Source organism: Cetorhinus maximus, chromosome 22, assembly GCF_964194155.1.
Source record: "Cetorhinus maximus chromosome 22, sCetMax3.hap1.1, whole genome shotgun sequence".
Taxonomy (NCBI): Eukaryota; Metazoa; Chordata; class Chondrichthyes; order Lamniformes; family Cetorhinidae; genus Cetorhinus; species Cetorhinus maximus.
The window spans coordinates 48,110,200-48,128,378 of record NC_135900.1 but is presented as its reverse complement, the minus strand read 5'-3'; the positions used below and the strand labels follow the sequence as shown (position 1 = coordinate 48,128,378).

General features: G+C 42.3%; 1 protein-coding gene across 2 annotated transcripts in view; it reads right to left on the bottom strand.

Moving 5' to 3' along the window:
- The window catches only part of cacna2d4a (calcium channel, voltage-dependent, alpha 2/delta subunit 4a), a 718,409-nt gene that overhangs the window by 542,469 nt on the left and 157,761 nt on the right, over window positions 1-18,179 (bottom strand). For both annotated transcript variants that reach the window (XM_078568258.1, XM_078568257.1), the window contains exons 8-9: window positions 16,991-17,141; window positions 7,034-7,108 (exon numbers count right to left, since the gene is read on the bottom strand). In XM_078568258.1, coding sequence (XP_078424384.1) covers window positions 7,034-7,108; window positions 16,991-17,141 — 226 coding nt within the window. The remainder of the gene's footprint in view (window positions 1-7,033; window positions 7,109-16,990; window positions 17,142-18,179) is intronic.

Here is an 18,179-nt window from a genome sequence, read left to right as displayed (position 1 = left end):
TATAGAGAAGCAGAATACTTGTAAGAATTTGTTTTCTGTTCGAAAGGAAGGGAACAGAACAGACTGGGCTCTGGAGACTTAAGGAACAAGGAGTCACTGAGGTGGGCCTTGCTGGTGAAAGTCATATCTGGGAGACTCAGGCTGAGTGGAACAACTTCCGAAGGACACTGGAAGTTGCAACCTAATGCGGCAGGGAGAAGTAAGCCTACTGGAGAGCCAGAAGTAACATTGGACTTTTTCTTGTAATGCTACACATCTGCCAGAAGTGCGGTGCACAGCAAAAGGGGTTGTAAGACCTATTTCGATTGCGTTAGTTAGTTAATACGAAAGTGCCTTTTCTTTAGCTTGATGAATTAGTTACCTGTTAAGTAGTGTTTGATTTATTTTGATTTTAGTTTGTTACAATATAAATCTTAAAACTTGAAATCTTGCCCATTAGTTATTTCTGTTTTGGAAATTCATCTCTTTTTAAAAGTTACTGATCTCTACAGGGATCATAATAACACTCATTTACCATCATTAGGCTCCTGATATCTGGCAGTAATGTGAAGCAGGAGCCTAGGACATATCAGTATATTCAGAGATAAAAACAAAAAGCTAAAAGCTACTGCGGATGCTGGAAATCCAAAACAAAAACAGAATTACCTGGAAAAACTCAGCAGGTCTGGCAGCATCGGTGGAGAAGAAATCAGTTAACGTTTCGGGTCTTCATGACCCTTCGGCAGAACTGAAGCATAGTTAGGAGAGGGGTGAAATATAAGCTGGTTTAAGGTGGGGGTGGGGGGGGTGGGGGGAGAGAGAAGTTGAGGGTGTGGTGATTGTGGAGATAAGCAAGCAGTGATAGGAGCAGATAATCAAAAGATGTCACAGACAAAAGGATCAAAGAAGGTGGTGATATTGTCTAAGAAAAGTGCTAATTAAGAATGGAAGACAGGACACTCAAGGTACAGCTCTAGTGGGGCTGGGGTGGAAAGACTAACAAAGTTTTAGTTTTAGATTTAAAAATAATGGAAATAGGTGGGAAAAGAAGAATCTATATAAATTATTGAAAAAAAAAGGGAGGGGGGAGAAACGGGGTGGGGATGGGGGGAGGGGGAGTTTAAGATCTAAAGTTGTTGAATTCAATATTCAGCCCGGAAGGCTGTAAAGTGCCTAGTCGGAAGATGAGGTGCTGTTCCTCCAGTTTGCGTTGGGCTTCACTGGAACAATGCAGCAAGCCAAGGACAGACATGTGGGCAAGAGAACAGGGTGGAGTGTTAAAATGGCAAGCGACAGGGAGGTTTGGGTCTTTCTTGCGGACAGACCGCAGGTGTTCTGCAAAGCGGTCGCCATTTTAACACTCCACCCTGTTCTCTTGCCCACATGTCTGTCCTTGGCTTGCTGCATTGTTCCAGTGAAGCCCAACGCAAACTGGAGGAACAGCACCTCATCTTCCGACTAGGCACTTTACAGCCTTCCGGGCTGAATATTGAATTCAACAACTTTAGATCTTAAACTCCCCCTCCCCCCATCCCCACCCCGTTTCTCCCCCCTCCCTTTATTTTTTCAATAATTTATATAGATTCTTCTTTTCCCACCTATTTCCATTATTTTTAAATCTAAAACTAAAACTTTGTTAGTCTTTCCACCCCAGCCCCACTAGAGCTGTACCTTGAGTGTCCTGTCTTCCATTCTTAATTAGCACTTTTCTTAGACAATATCACCACCTTCTTTGATCCTTTTGTCTGTGACATCTTTTGATTATCTGCTCCTATCAGTATTTTCAGGTCTGTCCCAGGGCCTGGGAGTACTAGGAAGGGAGTTTTTAGGTCCTGGGAACATTATGGAGGCATCTGCAAAGACCAGTACAGATCCTAAAAGTAGGTCATATTAAAACGTGTTAGAATGTGGGATTTCAATGTTCTAAAGCTCAGTGTGATATTAGACCTGCTTACAGGCAGGAGATGGGTACTCCCATCTTACGGGCCGAAAATGAGGGCAGAGCTTCAATTTAGGGGTCCAATCTTCCATACCTAAATGTCGAAACATGTAGCCACCATGTTGGGTCAGGCACTGTAGAGACACTTCTGGTAGCCACTTAACAGTGCAGTTAGCCCATTTAAGTATAGTAATAAGGAGTTAATGCTTGTGTCGGGACCCAATCTGGAAACTGGTTAACCCTGAATGTAGTTCCATATGTGGCACAACCAGCAGTCCTTAAAGGGATTGCTGGAGGCTGACATCACCTTTCCTGATTGCCTCCCTGCAACTCTGCAGAAATGCCTGAGGACCTCTACAAGCGCCAGACTGACAGGCAATTTTCCTATCCAACCCCCACCCCTGGCCCTGTGACCATCAAGCTGCCTCTGGATATCTTGCTTTTACTATCCTATTGAGGTCAGTGGACCAATTTGCCATGGTTCCACCATCAGCCTATCAGGCGTGTGTAGCCTACACTGAACTGGAATCACTCCCTGTTCACTCCCTGTTCACTCCCATTTGGATTGTGTTCTAATTTCTAGGCTGCTTTGTCTTAGGATGCTACATAGCCAGAACTATGGTGCATTAGGGAGTATTGTACATGGAGGAGCATGGCATAATAAAGTATGTTGGATAGACAAAAAAGATTTGCATTTTAATGACATTTCTCAGAAATTCTTCAAAATATTCTGTTTATAACTTTGAAGTTTCATGAGTGTTGTGCTATAGGAAAATATAACAGCCATTTTGTGCACACAAAAATCCCAAAAACAGTAATGAAATGGATGACCTGTTAATCAGATGGCGCTATTTGAGAGAGATGTTGGTCAAATACTAGGGCAGACCTTTTGCTCTTCTTCAAATATGCTTGCAGCATCCCACAAACAACAATGAGACAATAGGTTATGTGCTGGGACGGTATTTAATGGAGATGAGGGAGGTCTCATCTGTTGGCTTGAGAGCAGGTGAGAGCCCTGCATCACCTCTTTTTGGGAAGTCCTGCCACACTAATTGTGGCTCAGGCACTTGACAGGCCAGTGGCTGGCCTATCTCAGGATCAAGGACCCCAGGGTTATACACAACAAGAGCTGCCAGTCAATTTGGGGCCAGCAGCTCCATTGATTGGCAACATCACTGGGGAGGCAGTGCCCACTGCCTGTACAACCCACCTGAAGCCTAGGATAGTTGCTAGACCCAGGCCACAGGTGAGTGATGGAAGGAGGGTGTTCACGGGTTGGGGGTTGCAGGGAGGGGGTTGGGGGCTCGGCAGCAAGGGCAGGGGGTGGCTTTCAACGGCCGCCCATTTCCTGATGGCACATCCCTCGATCAGGCACTGAGTGCCTTTGAATGACCAACCCCCAACTCCCCCCCCCAAGAAGCTGGCAAGCAACTATGTACCGGTTTGCTTGTCATGGTTCCAGTATGGCAAAGACCCCACCTGCCGCTGGATTAATACCAGCAGCAGCAGGATGAGGCCCTTCAATGGGCATCTCAATTGGGCGGGCAGTGGGCCAGGAAGGCCAACCACGGGCCTTCTGGCCACAGCCTTAATTCGGGTAGGGATGGGAATGTGGGGGGTTCCCTCCAGCGTGATTAAATGCCCTTGCCACCACCAAACTTGCCAATTAAATTTTAATAATAATAAATAAGGCCATTAAATTTTGCCTCTAGTGTCTTGAACATCCACCTGAACCAATTGAAAAGGCAGCTGGGATCATAGTTTGTTTCATCTAAAGAATGTATAAGCAGACCAAGACTTCATCCTGGGTTTTTTTATAAAATAGATATAGATATTGTTATGACCGATGCAGTTGGTAAAGCGGAGTTATTTAAAAATCCCAGGGGGAAACTTTAAACAACTGTCATAACCTATAATTTTAAGTGTTATGTCTGAGATAAGGCCTCAGCAACCCATGGACTTAACCAAACACCAGGCAAAGCATTTTCACCTTACGAATTCAAAATGAGGTTCTTTTCACTTTGGTTCCTGTGGAGTCAGTTGGAGGCTTGTAGCTGCCTTTTGATCTTATGTTGCCTCTGCTCTGCACACCCGAAAACTGCTGAAGTTTTACCTACCACCTCCACTGAATGTAAATTCTCATTGTATCACCAACCTCTGAACTAAACCTCTCTAACAATAAAACCCCTTTCACGATACCAATTTTATTAGTAATATAAACATATTGCTCGGTATCTGCTAGACAGGCATTAGTTTTCACCCCACTTCTTGAATGCTGTATTCAAAAAATGCAAATACGCTATGTTTGTTTACATCTCAAAACTAGTATATATCAAAGCACCCAGACTAAACCTCTATTTTAAAAGAAAAATATTTTCCAATAGTATTATATACATTAATAGCTTCATGACAGATATCATGGCTATCTTTAAAATTTTAAAAAACTGGACAAAGCCCTTTTAAAATGGCTGAAGCTATGTCTGTCTGTCACCCTTGAACAATAGGAGCTATCATGGCAGTATTGAAGAAACTTGCACCTTGTTATCTCTGAAGAGACACTAATGACCGCCCTGTGGGCTTCAAAGGCCAAATTCAAAGAGAGCTATACAAAGGCTATCTGCATTTCTTAAACCAGGTTGGTCAACAGGAGTCTACTCGTCAGCTAGGACAAACATTCCTTTCAATCCTTAATGGCTGGGACATTTAACAATCTCAGGGACCCAAGTGAGGAATGCACATTCTTTGTCAAGGACAATGTGGAAGTGGGAGTCACGTGACAGGAACCTCTAGTTTGTGAAACTTCAAGCTCAGTCTGCCATTTTACTATCTAACCAGCAGCATCACAGAAAAGGGGCCCTGCCCAGATTGAATACCTGGCCCCATCTACACTGTTTCTATTGGAACTTCTGTACCATCGCCTACAAGACTGATTCATTTCTGCATACCTATCTCATTGTGTGAAGTCAATACCACCAAAAAAGTGAATTATACCGCATCGGTTTTCAGCCCACTGACCTCAGTGAAGGAATACCTCATCGGACTTTGATTCTGGACTCTGGACCCATGTGAAAGCATGTTTCTTTACTCTGTGGTCTCTGCACTGTAAGCCTTTCTTTTCTCTATCCCTGTTTTACTGTGTGAGTACAAAGGAGGCAATGTTGCTACCCTCCTCCCATGTTCGAGTGTGTGCAAATAAACAAACCCTTTGAGTTCATTCTATCTCTAGTTTGTGATGGGATTATTAATAGGAAATTAGGGATCACACCAAAACTGAGGGGTTGGGAAATACGCCACCGCTTATAAAAGGGGAAGCAAATCAAAAAACACCTTTTTGTTTACGGAGGGGTGCTGAGAGGAGAAATTAGTGTGGTTTAAATTAACCCCACACTCCTGTCCATAACAAATGGCAATTCTGATAATGCAGTACTTTCCTTAGTACTCCACTGGAGTGTCTATACACTTAGGTCTGAGTATGTCTCATTAGCAAATCTTCTATACAAGTAAGCAAGATATGTCAGGGTGTGTTATAGCTATTGGTTGAGGTGATATTCAGCATATTCATACAGACAGAAATATAGAATGATGCAGCACAGGAGGAGGCCATTCGATCCATTGGACTGTACTGACTGTTTGGTAGAACTATCCAATTAGTCCCACTACCCTGCTCTTTTATCATAGCCCCATAATATTTTCCCCTCAGGTATTTATCCAACTCTCCTTAAATGTTACTTGTGAATCTGCTTCCACCACCCTTTCAGGCAGTGCATTCCAGATCATAACAACTTGCAATGTAAGAAAATGTTTCCTCATGTTGCCTCAGGTTCTTCATGATTTTGAACACGGCTATCAAATCTCCTCTCAACCTTCTTTGCTCTAAGGAGAACAATCCCAGCTTTTCCAGTCACTCCACATAACTGAAGTTCTTAATTCCTGGTACTTCTCTTCTACACCCTTCCAAAGATCGACATCTGTTTTAAGGTGTGGCGCTCAAAATTGAACAAATACTCCAGCCTAACCTGTGTTTTATTGTTTTTTTTATAGCTTCCTTGATTTTATACTCTTCAAATCTCCTCTGTACTTTCTACACTAGCTGTATTATGAACCTTGCATAAGTCATTAGCCTCAGTTTTCTGTCTCATTTTATCTTTATATCTATATGTTATATAGATATTTAGCGATCCAATGAGTTCTAGCTTTGGATGCCCTTGCTCTCCCCCTAATGAGAATGTGTATATTCTGCCCAAACAATTTCTTCTTTGAAAGGCTCACATTATTCAGTTAGTGTTTTGCCTATTTCATGTTATTTTTCATTTGCATGAATTTATTTGTAAGGAGTACAGAATGATTGGAAACAAAAGATTAGCAGCCGTGTTGGGTGGAAATTAACCTAGCTGGCCATAGATAACTATATCGGGGTCCATTAGCAAGTGGAGGAAAGATAGATGTTTGCACAGGCTGCTGTATAGATTAAAAGGTAATCATATAAGTTAAAAGGACATTAAAATTAATCTAAAGAGATGTAAACAAATAATTGCAAATCATTTTTAATAGAAAAGGCATAGAATTCCTGATAATCAGCTACAAATTATTTCTCAATAAACCTGTCATTTTGCAAATCCTGCTGTGTGAATGCCATCAGTCATCACTGACATTGGGCACATAGGCAGAAGCCATTTGGACCACCAGAAAATACTGGCAGCACTAAAGCTACTCCAAAACAGCAATAAAATCCCAAGTAAATTAACATGTTATGTATATATCACATTCAAAGAGTGATTTTAAGGTAGTGATCTAATCCTTGGCTCATATGATGGCTATAAATTATCCTCCACTCCTGGAACTTACTACAATATCTACAATACTACAATACAATATTATAGGAACCATTAATTAAATGACAATATGCAACTTTTTCTTCGATAGGCATTCAATCACCCAAACTTTTTTCCCACCTTTATCTCAGTCCAAAATCCGTTATTCCATTTGTTAACCACCAAAATACTTTGGTAGGTCCCAGCTGTTATCTTTTTCGGATTATCCATTATTCTACACATAAACCTTGTTCTAGTTGCGACAACTCACTTATCAGAACTGGGAAAAGACCTTGGCACCCACCTCTCGGTTGTCTCTGTCAGCCTGCACCAGTGTTCCTTCGAAGCAGGGCTCAACATAGTGGACGTAATCACTGTACTAGTAGGAATACAGAATAAAACTCACCATTAGATAAACATTCACATTGTGGTCATTCATATTGAATGGCTTTCAAGTATTAAAAGGGTACAGACAGAATTGATTCAGTGCTGGTAATATGAAGTGATGTTCATGACTGCTTCAGTAGGTACATTCTACAGAAGGCTAATATCACAAGTGTTTTATCTCATCTTGTACTTAGCATTCAATCACAGTATTTGTAAATACTGCTTTCTCACTGGCTATGCAAAATTCAATTGCTGGACCAGGCAATATACTTTTTCAGACACTTCAATTAATCTCTGCTACTCCTCCATCCATGGCCGCAATTATACGACCTCCCCCAACCCCCGGAATGGGTTGGCAGGTATGAAAATTGGTGGGGTGGAAGGAGATGCTGTGCCTGTCATCTACCTGCCCCTGCAGGAATTTTACCAGTGACAGGGGAGGTGGTGAACCAACTGACACCCTTAAAGGCCTCTTCTTGCCTCTACTGATATTTTACCAGAGGGGGTTGTGCCCACACTGTGAGGCAAGGTTGCCAGGTATACCCTGGTGACCTGGGTGCGGGCTCAGGGTAGGGTAGCTCCTGTTCGGGCACCCTGTGACCCAGAGACAGACCCTTCCCCAGCAGAAAGGATTGCCCCTGTGTAATACCTTATGCTGGCCTCCCAATCACCATTCCCTACCCCAACACACCAGGGCCTGCCTGGCTGGCCCCAAAGAGTCCACCTCATGTACCTACCTCACTGGCCCCCATTGCCGTTCCTGCTTAGGGACTACCTGCAGTACCAATAGTGGCCACTGCTCTTAGTTGTGCCACTAGGACTAAAGGTCTGCTGTCCTCTGATTGGCCACCAGCTCTTGAAGGTGGGACATTCTGCCTCAGGGGTTTGTGGAGGCAGGGGGGCATGCGGAAACCATGTCTTCAGGCAAGTAATTGCCTGACAACTGTAAAATCCAGTCATGGCTCCTAGGTCCAGCAGAGGCAGGCTCACCCCTGACTTTCCAACCAGTGGGCAGTATAATGCAGAATGTTAGATTTTTAAATGCCATAAAGGGTTAACTGTAATAGTCTGTGATATCACAGAAGGAAGTGACATATATTCATGCGACCTGAGAGTCTAGGAGAAAGCCGTATGGAAAGAAGCTAGTGTAAAGCGTTCTCATAACTGTCAATATGTTACAATAAAGCTACAGTATTTGCATCTAACAGTCTTCAGGAGTTATTGAAACCATTTCAGCCCAACAACACAATAATATATGGTAGCAAGCGATAAAAGGATGACACTAGAAAAATCTCTACCTCTACCGGAGGGTTTGAGAAAGTTGGAGGCCTAAATCAGGCTGAAGCGTGGCTAAAGTGATACAAGAGATTGGCTCGATTTCACACCGCATCGGATCTCGAAGTGAAGGCAGACTATGAGCAGGTCAGTACACCTGACAATGTACACCTTGTCAGATGCAATGGATGACATTTTAGTTATCCTCGGGATCAATGAGGGTAAGGCCACATACATCAAAGTCATTGATGCACTGGAGACATATTTCAATCTCTGCAAGAATGCAATCGTAAAACACGCAAAGTTCAATAAACATACCCAGAGACACGGGGAAAGCATTGACGGATTCATTAATGATTTGTACTGATTTGCAGAAGAAAGTGAGTACAGTAATCTGAAAAAGGAGCTAATTCACAACAGGATAGTTGTTGGACTAATAAATGATGCATTGTCAGATAATTTGCAGTCCCAACTTGACGCTGGTGAAGAGCTCAGGTCAGGAGGCAGAACCGATCGATAGTCAGAGGAGAGAGATAGCCCAAATCCCAAAGTAACATGTACAGTTGAATTCAGGCATAATAAAATGAAATTAGAAGAGACTTGCGGCATGAAAAGCAATTAATGGCAGTAGCCCAGACTAGCTGCTGCAAAGAGAAAGGCATATGTGCAGGAACCATCCAGCCAAAATGCTTAATGCCATTGGTGCAAAAAGATGGGGCATTTTCAGGCAGTATGTTGCAGTAGAAAAAACACAGTCAGAACACCCAAAAAGAAGAAGTTTTAAAAGGAAACAGAGTCCATGAAGTTGAAGATTCATAAGGCATTGAGATACTTCTTTAATCTCTCCTAAGAAGGGTAAGTGGAAACTATTGGAGTGCAGAGATCATGCTGGAAGGTCACAGGACACACTTTAAATTAGATACTGGAGCAACAGTTTCAGTTCTTTCAGATGCTGAACCATGGTTAAACAAGAGAGTTATTCAGCCATCCAACAAAAAGCTACATGGACCAGGAGGAACAGAGCTGAAGGTTCCGGGAGAGCTAACAGCTACTTTAAAGCACAAAGAAAAGGTAATTACTGAAGCACCGTATGTAATTCAAGGTCAGAGTTCACTTTGAAATAGAAAGGCATGGATGGAATTGAATTTAATCCACAGAATAGAAGAAATAAAGAATGGTGTAGGTCAACCTGGAAACTTCAGAACAGAATTTCTGAAGTTATTTACAGGATTGGGAGAGCTGAAAACAGTGTATCATATAAAACCAAGCCCAGGTCAGTTCTGCCTCCATCTGGGCTCTTCATCAGCATTAAATCGGGACTGCAAATTATCTGACAGTGCATCATCCAGGTGCAAAACCAATAGGCTTATAGAGACCCAGAAAGGTTCAACACCCATTAGGTAAAAGGTAAAGAAAGTGATCAGCTTAATGATAAGACAAGGAGTCATTTCATCCATAAAAGAGCCCATGAGTTGGTGCTCAGGGGCAGTACCAGTTCAAAACCAAACAATTCCATAGGAATATGTGTTGATCTCACACAACTCAATATAGCTGTGAAAAGAGAAGTCCATCAAATGGTATCAGTAGATGATAGTTTAGCTAAATTAGGGATGAGCTCAATATTCTCTAAATTAGCGCTAACTGTGGATTCTGGCAAATATCACTAGAAGAGGGGTCCAAGCTTCTCACAACTTCCATAACACGATTTGGAAGATTCTGTCTAAACAGGTTACCCTTTGGAATAACATCAGTACCAGAGATCTTTCAAAGAACAATGCCAAATCTTTTAGAGGGCTTACATGGAGTTGTTTGCCACATGGATGACGTGTTGATACATAGGTCCACTCGAGCTGAGCATTACATGAGTGTGAAAGCAGAACTGAGAAGACTACAAGAGGCAGGATTGACACTTAACTGCAAGTGTGAGTTATACAGCCAACAGTCAGGTTTCTTGGTCACATATTGAGAGCATCAGGAATACAGGCTGATCCACTAAAGACCAGAGTCATAAACAGAATTTCCAGCTCCAACAAGCATCACAGAGTTACAAAGCCTCATGTGAATAGTGAATCAAGTGGCAACATTTCTTAAAAACTTAACAGAACTCAACAAGCCACTTTGCCATTTGTTACGCCAAGACAATGAATGGTGTTAGGAAGAAGCACATTAGCAATCATGCAAAAAAAACACAAGGAGGTTGATGTCATCAGAGATATTCGCACACTATGATCCGGAGTTACCTACAATAATTGCAATGGAGACACCCACTACAGGATTGGGCATAGCACTTATTCAGGTACAAAGAGATGGAAAATACAGACTAATCTATTACACAACATGGTCATTAACAGATACAGAGAAGAGATACACAGTAATCGAAAAGGAAGCATTAACAGCCATGTAGGCATGTGAAAAATTTACTGACTTCATCTTAGGTCTTCACATTACAATAGAAACAGACCATAATGCTTTAGTCACACTGTTGAATTTGAAAGAGCTTGCAGTGATGCCATCAAGAGTCCAAAGGTTTAAATTAAAATTGATGAGGTTTGCTGCTCATATGGTATATATTCAAGGAAAACAACAGAATGCAGTAGGGGCATTATCATGCATTGAAACAGAGAATCCAGAAAAATGTGGTAATGAAATTGTGGAAGAATTCGAGGAGTTTGCTATAATGACAGTTTATGCATTACCCGCAATTACACAAAGATCGAATGAAGTCAAAAAGGCTCAAAAATCAGATGAGGAATGTAATCAGATCAGAGAATTTCGCATTAGAGGATGGCCAATATATATACCACATGGTCCTATCTTGAGACCATATTTTGAGCAGCAAGCACATCTGACAGTGATCAATTATTTCCTGCTATACGATGGTCGAATAGTAATCTCAAGAATGTTGATACTTGAAATCTTACAACGCCTACAACAAGGTCATTTAGGTATTACCAAGTGCAGAGCCAGAGCATGGTATTCAGATTGGTGACCAGGTCTCTCAAAGTCTTTGGAAGAAATGATATCCAGATGTATCACATGTACAATCACAGACAGGCATCAAAAAAACCACTAATGTCATCTTCTTTTCCTAAAGATCCATGGGAATACCTAGGAATGGATTTATTTGAGCATAGAGGGAAAATGTTTGAGTAGTAGATTACTACTCGAGGTGGATTAAAGTGAAACAGTTACACGGTCACACACCAGAAGCAGTGATAACATCATTGAAAGAAATGTTTGCAGTCTATGGGATTCCTGATAGTGTGATATCAGATAACGGTCCACAATTCGCGAACATAAGAGTTTCAAGAGTTTACAGAATTATTTGGATTTGTTCACATAAGCTTAACTGTGGTTTCCTCAGGCTAATGGAGAAGCTAAGAGATGTGTCAGAACTGTAAAGGCACCACTGAAAAAGAATGAGGATTTTCAACTAGTGCTGTTGAGTTATAAATCCTCACCCTTGCAGAATGGATTGGCTCCTTGCAACTTACTCATGGGGGAAAGAGGATGCAGACACAGATTCTGACCCTTCCACATGCATTGTTGCCACAGGTCAAACACAAAGGCATAGAGAAAGTACGAAAAAGAGAGGAAGTTTACCAAAGTAAACAGAAGAAACACTATGATAGCTGTTACAGAATGAGAGCATTATCAGATCTTCAACTGGGAGAACAGGTTTGGATCAGAGATCAATCGAGATTTGGAGAAATAGTGGAGAAATCACCACATCCTAGATCTTACTGTGCCTTGTTCCATCTGGACAACGTATGAAGAAACAGAAGGGCTTTGATTGCAATTCAGCAGCAGAGTGGAAATCAGAAACCAGAGAGGTCGCCATCATCAGAACTGAAAAAAGACTCTGAAGCAGGGGATCCTGAACCATCTACTAGTTTGAAATCTGTTCAACAGCATTCAGAGGACCAACAGCAGAATGAGATGGCTTATTCCCTACAAACGAGAGAAGAACAAGGTATGGTGGACTAGTGAAGACACCTCAACGCTTATCAGTTTAAGAAGAGGTCTCAATAAAAGAGAGGAAGGAGAGAGAAGAGAGGACAAGAAGTGAACATGGAAAGAGAAAGGAAAACAACATTTACCTAAGAGAGCAAAAAGAGGCTATATTTCCTATGAGACTTCAAAACACTAAAAGTATGACTAGGAAACTGAAGCATTGGGTTTCCAGGAACATCAGAGAATGTTGAAGTCTGAACAGAGGCTTTGGGGGAGAGGTAGTACAATGGAGTATGTTAGACTAAGTCACATCAAAGGTTAACTGTAACAGTCTGTAGTGTCATAGAAGGATGTGACATAAACTCATGTGATCTGAGAGTCTAGGAGAAAGCAGAATGGAAAGAAGCTAATGCAGGCTTGTCCAAACCTTTCTCACCGGGGGACACATTCCTATTTTTCTCACACTAGGCGGGCCAATGAACAAATTTCAGAAAGATGAGGTTTGGCAAGACATTAAACATGAATTTCAAAATAAAAGCTGATGTATCATTAGAAACAACTTACTGAGCAAAAAATAATCACAACAATAAATTGATAATTAAAAAATGAGTAATAAAGACAACCATTCAATTGTGAAAGGGTGAGTGTGTGTGTGTCCAGCTAACTCTGAGTTTCAGGGTGCTCACTCATTCACCCTCACCCACTGTGAGAGTGCCTGTTGGTATGTGGGGGTGAGGGTGAATGAGAACCCTACAACTGGGAGTGAGCCAGATGCACACACTAACCCCACCCCATCATTCACCTCTCACACAAACACACGCACTCACCCTCTCTGTCACACATGCTTGCGCTCACGCTCTCCTGCACACTCACCCTCTCTCTCACGCGCGCTCACCCTCTCTCCTGCGCACGCTCACCCTCTCTCTCAGGTGCACCCCCATACACAGCCACCCACTTACCCACCCTCACACCCACACATTCAACTTCACCCACCCACACTCATTCACTCACCTTCAAACTCTCTCACTCACCCGCCCTCACTCTCACTTACTCACTATCACTCACAAAATGGGCTTCGGGTGGGGGTAGGTGCAATGAGAGCTGGAGCGGAGCCGAGCAGTGCCCAAACATCGGTGCTCACCGAGGGGAGGGCTGAGAGCCGGGGAATGCAGGGGAGAACCGGTGGGGTGTGGGAAGTACCGGGGGAAAGCAGCTGTAGCTGGGGGGAAAACGGCCGCTACTGGCGCAGGGCACCAGCACCCACGGGAAAGCATGGTGAACGTGCTCTCCAAAGTCTCTCTCTATCTTCAATTACTCACAGTTGCTAGTGTATGCTGCTCCTCCAATCACAGCCTGTTTCTCTCCCACATTTGATGCTTATAGGCATCATTCAAACGCACTGAGCCATCTTACCATTTTTGAACAATCATTCCAGAGCCACATGGAGGGGCTTCTCTATGGCCTGTGGGCTGTGGGTTGGACAAGCCTCAGCTAGTGTAAGAGAATGTTCTCATAACTATAAATATTTTACAATAAATTTAGGGTGTCAGATTTTCGCTCCTGGGTTGGGTGTGCAGAGACAGGATAATTCTCAGCTCTGTGAATCTGACCTTTTAAAATTGCTGCCCTCAGTTCCAACTTTTGTCTTCGTGGGGATGGGGGTGGGAGGTGGGAGGCAGGGGGGAGGGTGAGCAGAGGGGTGTGGGGCAAGGTATTGGATTAGAAATCAGGCCCGCCAACTCCGGAACAAGTGTGGAGGCTGCTGGGTGCAGAGGCGGGTTAGGGTGAAGGCCTGCCTCCGTGCCCTGGCGCTTTGTTGAATTCAATGAAGAAGATGATTAGAACAAAAAAAAAGTCCTCCAGCCTTCACCCTAAACCCCACATACTCCCCGTGCCCCTTCCATGCCAACCTATGCCACCTCATGCCCTCCATTGGCCCCTCATGCCAACAAATGCCACTCAAATGACCCCCATGGCTCCTCATACCCCGATGCCAACCCACACCCCTCTACCCAACCCCTATGGCCCCTCATATCCCCTATGCCCCTGGCCACCACCCTCCTCCCCTCCCATCCCCTCCACCACCTCCCCCCCGCCCTCCACGACCCCCATGGCCCTTTAAAGATATTATGCCATCTTAGTGCCAACCCATGCCCCCACCCACCACACTTTGCCCTTACCCTCTCCTTGTCAACTCACCTAGAATCCACAATGGGCAAACCTCAGGAGCGATGCTGACATAAAACCAAGTTATGTGTCTATTTTTTTTTATTAATGGGATGTTGGCGTCGCTGGCTAAGCTAGCATTTATTGCCCACCCCTAACTGCCCCTATTCAGAGGGCATTTTAAGAGTCAACCACATTGCTGTGGGTCTGGAGTCACATGTAAGCCAGGCCAGGTAAGGTGGGCAGATTTTCTTCACCAAAGGGCATTACTGAACCAGATGGGTTTTTAACAACAATCGACAATGGCTTCATAGCCATTATCAGACTTTTAGTTCCAGGTTTTTATTCAATTCAAATTCCACTATCTGCCGTGGCAGGATTTGAATCTGGGTTCCCAGAGCATTACCCTGGGTCTCTGGATTACTAGTCCAGCGACAATACCACTACACTATCACCTCCCTGTGATCTATTTTAAACAAAGCTACTCTAATTGATTAAAAAAACATTCAATACATAGAAATTTCTTCAACTAATCTCTTGTGAAAACAAACATTTCTATTCAATAACCACTTGGAGCTGTCAAGCAAACTGGTCACTCAACAGACATCTCACTGTGATAATGTTAGTTTGTAAAATCAGTTATTGCAGCAGAAATCCAATAATGATAGCCCTCAGGCTTATGTCAACAGACAGAAACGGCACCGATAGAGGCCATTCAGCCCATCATGTCTGCACCAGCCAAAAAAGGGAAAAAAAGAAACTAGCCACTCATTTCAACCCCACTTTCCAGCACCTGGTCTATAGCCTTGCAAATTCAGCACTTCAGGTGCAGATCCATCGTTTACTCTTTAGGACCTTTTTTTTATTTACATCGCCATTTTCAACTTTACGTCGTCTGCCCTCTGGCCCCGCTCCCCCTCACTGAGCTCTGGGACAGCCACCACCATGTTCTGATTCCGGAGCCACCACTACACTCACCAGAGGCCCAGGCTGTGGGGAGAGGCCGAGGCCCGAGATCCCGGAAGCAGGAGTGCAGATCAGGGATGGGAAGCTGCCGGCTGTCGAACTGTGGGTAACCCGGGGTGTGCTACTTAGGTCTTGTTTGAGTGATTTAGTGTTATCTAACTTCAATATTTATAATATTCCTGCTATATTCAGTGATTTATTTTATTTTACAAGTTATTCCAGCTAGGAATGCACAGTGCTGCACATGTATGGTACAGCATTTCAGCATGTGCATTGTTTTTTGCGGGCAAGAATTGTCCGAAGGAACCAAACTCTGGCTTTAACATTGATTTCTATGGGAACCCATGGTTCGCAAAAAAATGTTTCACCTCAAGTCACGATTTTCAGGAAAGCAATCATATCTTTTAGTGAGGACTGACTGTACCATCTTAGTCTACATAATATTCTCCAAAAATATAATGTGGAATTAGTAAAAGGCATCCTGTGATTTTGTTTAAATTATGTAATAAATACCAAGATCTAGCTGAAGGTTCCTACAAACAATCTCAATGTAGCAGTTTTCCTTTAAACCAGTATTTCTGCCTTAATCAACAGATCCTGAAAAACTGTACACTTTAAGTAGTTGAGTACATTCACAAGGATCACAGAATTTGGGATTGTTGATGATGGCTCCATGACTTAGATATGCCTCCCACTGTGAGAACAATGCTTCTTAAACACACTCTGAAACTTGCATGAATTTATGCCAACATGCTTTTGAGGCAAAACCTGGTGCACCTTGAACCCAATCAAACTTCCTGCTCCCACCAAGTCACAGATAAGGACTTGTACCTTGCCCCAACTCAGTAACTCCAAGGCCACTTCTCTTTCCACTAGCTTGCTAAGTAAACCTGGCTCCATTAACTTGGCATAAGTAGAATAACTTAAGTAGTCAAAATAGAAAATATTTCTCTGTCGCTATTATTATCTTGGGGCCATTTTATTAGCCCAAGAGCGCACGATGATAGCCAGCATGAAGCTGTAGATGGTGCCCCAAGTTTTGGCGCTGCATGAATGAATCATGATTGCTGCCAGAAAGCTAGAAACCTGCAAGATGTTAATTGTGTTATTGAATGCTTTTGTTGTGTGCCCTGGAAACCTTATTTAATATGTAATATGCAAGTAGCTGCTTTATGCATGAAAAATGAGCATGGTATATTCAACTTTCTAGATCCTTCATTTCTAATAACTCTACATCAAGTGTGTGGTAATGACCTGGAACTCGCTGCCTAAGAGGATGGTGGAAACCGACATGATTAATGATTTCAAAAGGAAATTGAATAGGCACTTGAAGGAAATAAACTTGCAGGGCTATGGTATCAAAAAGGGGAATGAGACTGACTAAATTGCTCTGTGACTCTGAAATACCTAAATGCTTAATACACAAGTATCATGTTCAGAAAACACAACATAAGGCTGACAGAATTTCAAACTGTGAAGGAAATATTGAAATTTTCTTGCCTGTTTTACTTACAGCAATAATATTGACAAAATCGTTTTCACCCAATGTGTCCAGGATAGTATTGATGGTATGTTTGGCTATTGTCAGTCTGAGACCTTTCATACTGCCACTAATGTCAAACAGTATGACAATGTCCTTTGGGGAAGTTGCAGCCTGAATATACCTGTACATAGAACAAAAAAATTACTCACAGGAGGACTTGGCGCTGTAATGAGTCAGCACAAACTTTTTCATCTCTCAAATCATAATAAAATCTGGCCCAAATTTAAAGGTTGGAAGCCTTGTCTCTTAACCAGCCATAAAGGTCCGAAATGAAATGAACTTAGGTGGTCACAACCGAATTCCTATTGGCTACCACTCCACATAATTCTGTACCAATTACAAGGATGGCTGGTATAGGAAACGGAAATATCACATTGGTGCAAATGGAGTGTTTTTCTGAGCTGGCAGTATAGGTCAAGGTTAAGTCATATTACTATGGCAGAGTTGGAGATAGCCTGAATTACATTTGACCTGAGAGCGTTTGATAGTGACACAATATGCAAAATTGGAAAAAAATAATTCCCCATTTTTGACATAATTCACAATAATAAGCATAAATTTATAAAACATGCAAAATAAAAAATAATTGGATTTTATATTTTTTTCATGGACATCCATCATCCCAGGCATTTAGTTGTAATGTGGCATCTTACTCACAGAACTCTGACATGGTGATGGGACTAAGTTTCAAAAAACACAATTCAAGACTTCTTAAACCCTAATTTTATTACATTAATAACAGTGTGACCTTTTTATTTTATGAAATTCCAAACATATTAAAGGCACTACGCCATAAATATGTGCTAATTAAGGAGTTTTACGTGAAAGAATCACTGTAAATCACTAAATTTTTTCAGCAGATTTTCAAGTCCTTTTTAAAAAACAGAATCATAAATTATCTGTGATGAAGCACTAAATCACAGGCCTTTGTTTAAATATTAATGTCCCAAAATTCCAGGATCCTCGCTCCGTCCCATAGAAGTTAGTATGTTCCTCCAGCCATTGACATGGATCCCATTTCAAATCTTGAGACAATATGGGTATCCACCCATCAAGCTTACTTAGGTATTGAGAAAGCCAAAGGTTCTTCTGGAACTAAATACTGACTTTTTAGTAAAAGTTCCTTGAAGGGTAAAGTGCACATAAATCTCATAACAAA